Source organism: Perissodus microlepis, chromosome 4 (assembly GCF_051167445.1).
Source record: "Perissodus microlepis isolate ML-2025 ecotype Zambia chromosome 4, ASM5116744v1, whole genome shotgun sequence".
NCBI lineage: Eukaryota > Metazoa > Chordata > Actinopteri > Cichliformes > Cichlidae > Perissodus > Perissodus microlepis.
In genome coordinates this window covers 12,207,211-12,213,711 of record NC_140464.1, presented here as the reverse complement: position 1 = coordinate 12,213,711, position 6,501 = coordinate 12,207,211, and the positions used below count along the sequence as shown (strand labels likewise).

At 39.3% G+C, this 6,501-nt stretch overlaps 2 protein-coding genes across 2 annotated transcripts; one reads left to right on the top strand and one right to left on the bottom strand.

The window, feature by feature from the left end:
• Positions 1–9: 9 nt before the first annotated feature.
• fn3krp (fructosamine 3 kinase related protein) lies at positions 10–2,413 on the bottom strand. The gene is made up of 6 exons (XM_084925783.1): positions 2,174–2,413; positions 1,784–1,935; positions 1,557–1,648; positions 1,335–1,417; positions 1,047–1,169; positions 10–944 (listed from the first exon to the last, which is right to left on the bottom strand). Exons 1-6 carry the CDS (start codon positions 2,312–2,314, stop codon positions 606–608), a joined length of 930 nt encoding a protein of 309 aa, XP_084781909.1. The 5' UTR covers positions 2,315–2,413; the 3' UTR covers positions 10–605.
• Positions 2,414–2,538: 125 nt separating this feature from the next.
• arl16 (ADP-ribosylation factor-like 16) lies at positions 2,539–6,501 on the top strand. Its single transcript, XM_084925785.1, has 5 exons — positions 2,539–2,710; positions 4,173–4,227; positions 4,307–4,423; positions 4,526–4,641; positions 4,799–6,501. The coding sequence occupies exons 1-5, from the start codon at positions 2,634–2,636 to the stop codon at positions 4,962–4,964; spliced, it is 531 nt and encodes a 176-aa protein (XP_084781911.1). The 5' UTR covers positions 2,539–2,633; the 3' UTR covers positions 4,965–6,501.

Genomic DNA, 6,501 nt, shown 5'->3' with positions numbered 1-6,501 from the left:
AAAACACAATGGATTCGCTTAGGATTTAATACTGGTTATACCATGCACAACAAGGGCTTGCAATGACTCACTGTTATACAGGGATATTTTGTAGATGTAGTTAGTATGCCAACCTTTATTCCATTCGTAGCCATTCTACTATAATGCAGATAAAATATAAAACATTGCATCCATAGTGAAAGTCAGATTCTGGTTTGTTCTACCTGCTTATAAAGGATTCCTCAATATTAACATAAATAAATAAAAAAACAATAATTTTTAAGTTGAGTCATTGGTGTGTAGTACAGACTTCTGATTTGCAAGTTTTGTTTAATTTATGTCTATAAACAAACTACACTTAATTCACTGTAACACCTTGTGCAAAATACAGAATTTATTTGCAGATTCTGTTTTAAATATTAGGAAGCAGGACAGTGTCAAATGAGCTGGCAGGATGCAACTGTTTTTGCTATGTTAGGTCAGTATTTTCTACACAGTACAGAAGACATTAAAGTGTTAGATGTGTTGTTTAGTGTCTTCACACACTGTTTTTGGTCAAATAAGCAAAATCGCATAATACTTCAATTTAAGACTGCAATGCTTTCTAAGAGTGCCTGTGAGTGTGTTTATTTCAGCAGGGTCTTCATAACTCTTATGGAAGAACCTTTGTAACCACCACCAAAGTGGTTCCAGTGATTCAGGTAGTGGAAGAGTTGGTAAAGCTGGTTCCTCTTTGCAAATCCTGGTGCTTGGGGAATCTTGCTGTGGTATGCAGAGTAAAAAGCACTGTTGAAGCCACCAAACATCCCGGCAATACCCAACTCAAACTCAGAGTGGCCGTAGAAGGATGCAGGATCGAAGATGACTGGGCCGTCTGCACACTCTGCCACGTTTCCTCCCCATAAATCTCCATGTAGGAGAGCGGGGACTATCTCCACATCTTTGAAGAACTGAGGGATCTTCAGCTGGAAATAAGAGACACAACATGCACATTACAATGCTGATACAATCATAATGTCTTGTGCAAAATATGTTTAATTTCAAACAGGATCAAAGGGAGGTTGCACCTGTAACTCAGCCCATAGTTCTCTGGTCTCCCTGTCTCCATACGATTTCTCCACCATGTTAAGCTGGTGCTGTAGCCTCTGCTGGGTGTAGAATGGCACCCAGTCACCCTGCCATTGATTGTCCTGGAGAGGTAAGAAAGAGAAAAAACTGTGATGCTGCTGAAATTCACTTTAACATCTTGAAGATTTGGAGACCAAACATTTGTAACACAACTTAGAGACATCAATACTGTACACCTTCCCCTAGAATGCAGACACAGTATATAGACACATATACATTGGCTTTACCTGTGGCAGATATCCACAGCATGTAGTTACATGGAAGCCAAATTTTTCAACAGCAGCCACATCTGACTGCCCCGTTCCTTTTCCTGCATATATAGCCGTAATATTAATAAACAGTAATCACAAACTTTTTACCTTAAATATGACACAGTTCATTATTATTCATTGGTGTGTGTGCGTATTATCCACATTGTGGCATCCTAAAATGAAGTTAAACTGAATTACCCACTGTCTGTTGCTCTTTATTTAATTTTTCCAGTTGTTTCTTGTTGTGAAGATGCAGATCTGCCATCTTCTCTCCTAGCTGTTTTGAGTACCTGCTCATTGTGTTTAAAAATAAAGTATGTCATTGGAAAAATATTTTGCTCAGTGTTTCTAAAACTAAATTCATCTGCCCAAATTCTGCTTTAAACTGCACTAAAGAAAAAAAATGTAGTCAAGAGCTCTCTTACTTGCTAAGACTGTTCATGTCCAGATGTTCCATCACAAATACAGAGCCTCCTGTGTCAAGCTCAATCACCTTCATGGGCTTGGGGACTTTCACGGTTTCTGTCTTTACAATAGCCTCCAGACTGGCCATTTCTCCATCAAACATCAGTTTGGCCTGGATAATTTAAAGACAGGACAACACGGTCTGGTAAACACAAGCTTCAGTAAATGTGAATTTTTTGCATTGTTCTCCACTCCACAACATCTACACAAAGTCCACGGACAGTAGTGTGGTGCAGCTGCTGGATCATGTCCTATTCACTTAAGTCCCGAGTTGAACACACGCTGAAAGCCGATCATGAACTGAATGACACAACAGTTAAAGAAAATGAAAAACTAACAATGACAAATACCTCACTCTTGTGATTTATCTTTACAAACACTTTCCCAGTGTCAGTATGATAACTCTGTCCTTCGCTGATGCATCCACCTCCAGCATGACCAGCTGATTTCAGCATGGTTGTCCCCAACTCTTTCTTTAACTTAGCTTCCATGATTATTTATCATCAGTTCCAGGACAGTTACAGCAGGACTAAAACCACCTACGCATCGCAAATGCGGGTATGAAAGTCTTTCTGACAGTTTCCGTTGCGGCAGCCAACCAGGACTTTGTCCCGAAGCAGGATCTTGTTTTTCTTCCATTATGTAAATAATGATTGAGTAGTAGCCAATCATAAACAAGTCTGGGTTGATTGATTTCTACTTTGCCCAATAGTTGCGACGTTTGTCCGGTCACGTGAACGTCGCCATGGTGCCAAGTGAGGCTACAGCTATACGCTACGATTTTAACTATGGTTCTGCGGAAAAACCGGCATGACCAGCAAAGAAATGTGTTTACTCCTCGGAGCGACCGGTGTTGGAAAGACGTTGTTGCTCAAACGTCTACAAAATATCCTTTGTGGCCATGTGAATTTCTTTGACGTAAAAGGACATACTACCAAATAGCTTAATTAGCTAACTAATTTAGCCTATGAGCTTGTGTAGTACTTAAGTTGCTAAGTAATGGACGACCTGGGTTTGTATATCGCCTTTCCCAATTGCCAAATGTCGATACCCAGTGTTATTTTATTTTGCATCGGTATGTGTACAAATTCATTTTCATAATAAGATCTGTAAGAGAGATTATTATTACAATATTTAAGCTATGGTAGCCCTTATTAGTCCAATAGTTTGGAAATTCACATTACAGCAGAAATTAGTGCTGTACTGTAATGTGAAATTGTCAATGGTCAGAAAGTGGATAATAACAATAATAATTATAATTATATAAAACAATAGGAAACATGTACAAGATAGAGGAAGTATAATTTAAATATCTGTACATATATGGCGCAGTGATAAAATAAAATAACATCTTTAGATGCCTACAAGCAAAAAAACAGCCCCGGATGACGCTAATAGAAGATGAAGTGTTGAAAACAGTTGCACACTGTGATTTATCAGTCCCTAATGTGTGCATGTGTAAGTATACATGTGTTTTACTGCTGCGGCTCTGCTGGATGGAAAGACCTCCAATATTGCTCCTTTACACACCGTGGGTCCAGCAGCCTGACGCTGAAGAAGCTGCTCAGTGCTGTAAGAGTGTCCTGCATGGGGTGGGATGTGTTTAGCTACCATGCTACCTGTCACTTACTACCTCCACTGGGTCAAGAGGGCATCACGTTGGCACTCTTGGTCTACCTGTTTCAATTCTTTTTGTCCCCAGTAGAGATACTGCTGCCCCAACAGACCAACACCATTACAGATAGCTGTTGGAACCACAGAGTCTTCAGGAGCTTCTCCTGCACTTCAAAAGTCCTTGGCATACTTACCAGATACAGCCTGCTCTGTCCTTTTCGGTAAATAGCATTTTTTTGATATAGTCCACATTCTCCATTTCGTAAGTGGAGAAGGATATTTGTGCCTGTGGACGTTCACCACCAGCCCTTTGGTTTTTCCAGTATTTATCTGGAGGCAGTTCTCGTTCACATAGCTATTTCTGTATTTTTCCAGTTGCTTTTATTCTAAAAATTATATTTCAGAGATTGAAAGGGAAGTGATCTGCAACAGCACAAGTTAAACACTATCCTCCAGTTGCCTAGATTACATGCATGGGGCCCATCACATATAAACTTAGCCCAAATTGGTGGATTATTAATAAACTGTCATCTGAACAGATGACATGATCTCATTTGTGAGGTGACAAGTCAACAGTAGTCTCTCAGCTGTGACATCACCAACCTTACAAATAACAAATATTCAAGTTCTACTTTCATAGCTCATAAAATATTGCATAAACATTTCAAAATGTTTTTCTTTAAAGCTGATAGCAATGCTGTCTCCAGTCGATTTTCCTATCAGATTTCATTTACAGTTTATCGTACATGGTTTAGATGAATTAGGGACACCACCTTCAACTCTTCCCACAGTAAGTACTAATGGACAGTTCAAAGTCTCTGACACCTTATCCGTGTAATTTCTCCATCTCCAGTCTTCATTCTTTGTAGGTAGGAACCAATCTGACAGATCTAACCGTGAAGAAGAAGAAGGTGACTGTGAGAGAGCTGGGAGGCTGCATGGGCCCTATATGGCCCAGTTACTTCAAAGACTGCTCCTCTGTCATTGTATGATCTTTGTATACATGCTGTTTATATTTGTAATATTCAATATGGGTTTACTAAATTGAAGTACTTGAGTAGATTTCTTTTGTTTACATTTCTCCATAGTTCATGGTGGATTCGGCCAACATTGCTCAGATATCCTCCTCCTGTATCCAGTTGCTGTCAGTACTCTCAGCTGAGCCTCTGAGCAAGGCCTCTGTGCTTATTCTCTTCAACAAGAGGTGACACTCCTAGAATACACATCAGTCTCTATTAGTGTTTTACCATATTGTACAAGATCTCTAGCAGGTTTAATGCAATTTGTATGTAATAAGGAAAGCTAATAATACCACTAGGAAATTTTTGATTTTCTTTTCCAATTTTATATTTTTCCCCCAGGGACATGCCTTGCACTATGAGCCTTATAGAGATAAAGTCACTGTTCAGGATGGATGACATTGTTGCATCTGCGACTCAGCCAATCACAACACTGGAAGTCAGTGCCAGATCTGGAGAGGGACTTAAAGAGGTGATGAGCTGGCTGGAGTCCGTCACAGTCAAGTGACATACGCTTACTGACTACTTCATTAGGTACACAATTACTCTTTCATGCAAATATCTAATCAGCTAATAACATGGCAGCAACTGAATTAGTTTAAGCATTGAAACATGGTAAAGATGATCTGCTGAACAGAGTTCTCTGGCCTTGTTGTTGTAGATGGTCAGAGGAAAAGGAGACCAGAGGGGCTAAGAACAGGAAACAGGCTATAGTTTGCGCAGGCTAACCAAAGTTAGACATCAAAGAATTTAAAAATGTTGCCTGGTCCAGTGAGTGTCAGTTTCTCCCGGGAATTTGGATGGTATTGTTACAATTTGGCATAAATAAAATGAAAGTATAGATCCATCCTGCCTTATATCAGAGGATCAGGCTGGTAGTGGTGTAATGGTGTGCCGGATATTTTCTTGGTACCCTGCACCCAGCAGGGTAACGCAGTATGTCACAAAGCTCCAGTCATGAACTTGACAATCAGTTCACTGTACTCAAATGGCCTCAAGAGTCACCAGATCTCAATCCAGTGGAGCACCTTCAAAGTCTGGTGCAAACTCACACCATGGTTGTGCATATGACAGATCTGCAGCAAATACATAAGACTGTCAAGTCAGTATGGACCAAAATCCAAGGAATGTTTCTAGCACCTTGTTAAATAGAATTAAAACAGCTCTGAAGGAAAAATGGGTCCAACCCTGAACTAGTGAGGTACCTAATAAAGTGGCCAGTGACTGTGTGTGTGCGCGTGCGTGCCAGTTTCTGTATTTGTATCTTATAATAGTGATACTGTTTATACAAAAAATGTTCTGCCTTTTGGTCTTTATCAGCTTATATGCTACTCTGTTGAGGTTTTCATGGTGTGTTTCTCGTGTAAGAGTGTTTATCTTTGGTAACACAAAGACATAACTGTACATTAGGCAGAGTGAAGAGGACGAAGTGATAGTATAACAGGATCAAATGATTGTCTCATTTGTAAAGGTCTTACTTTCATGCATTTGTTATTCGACGCAGAGTGGGAATCTGGGGTATTCCTGATTGATACTGTCACTTATAAGAGTTCCTGTTTTCTGTTATGGCTGTTTTCCATGGCTGTAAATCACGTGAACTCTGTCTGAAATTATATAAAGCTCTTTCACTTCAGATTTAATATAAAAAAATGAGTAACAACTCTTATAGAACTTTATGAAGATTTTACAGAATATTTTCTCATGTAAGGCATTCAGTATTTATCTTTGTATATGTTTTTTCTTAATGAAATTTGGATTTTGTGTATGAACTTTGTTTTCAGTGTATGTGGATGTTATGTTTTAATTGAGAGGAGCAGTTTTTTGTTTTTGTTTTTTGGCTTATTGTCACTTTTTTCTGTTTATTCTGGTAGTGGTGTAATGTAAGAACAGGTAATATTGCTGACTTCACTACCAGCAGGGGGCACAAACTGCTTATGAGACAGTGATACTGAGTGTGTTCCTGAGTCGTCATGATTTCATGTGACATGTATTGATACCAAGGGAAATGAGTAAATGCAAGTGAATAAACCCATGTGAAGAACTGA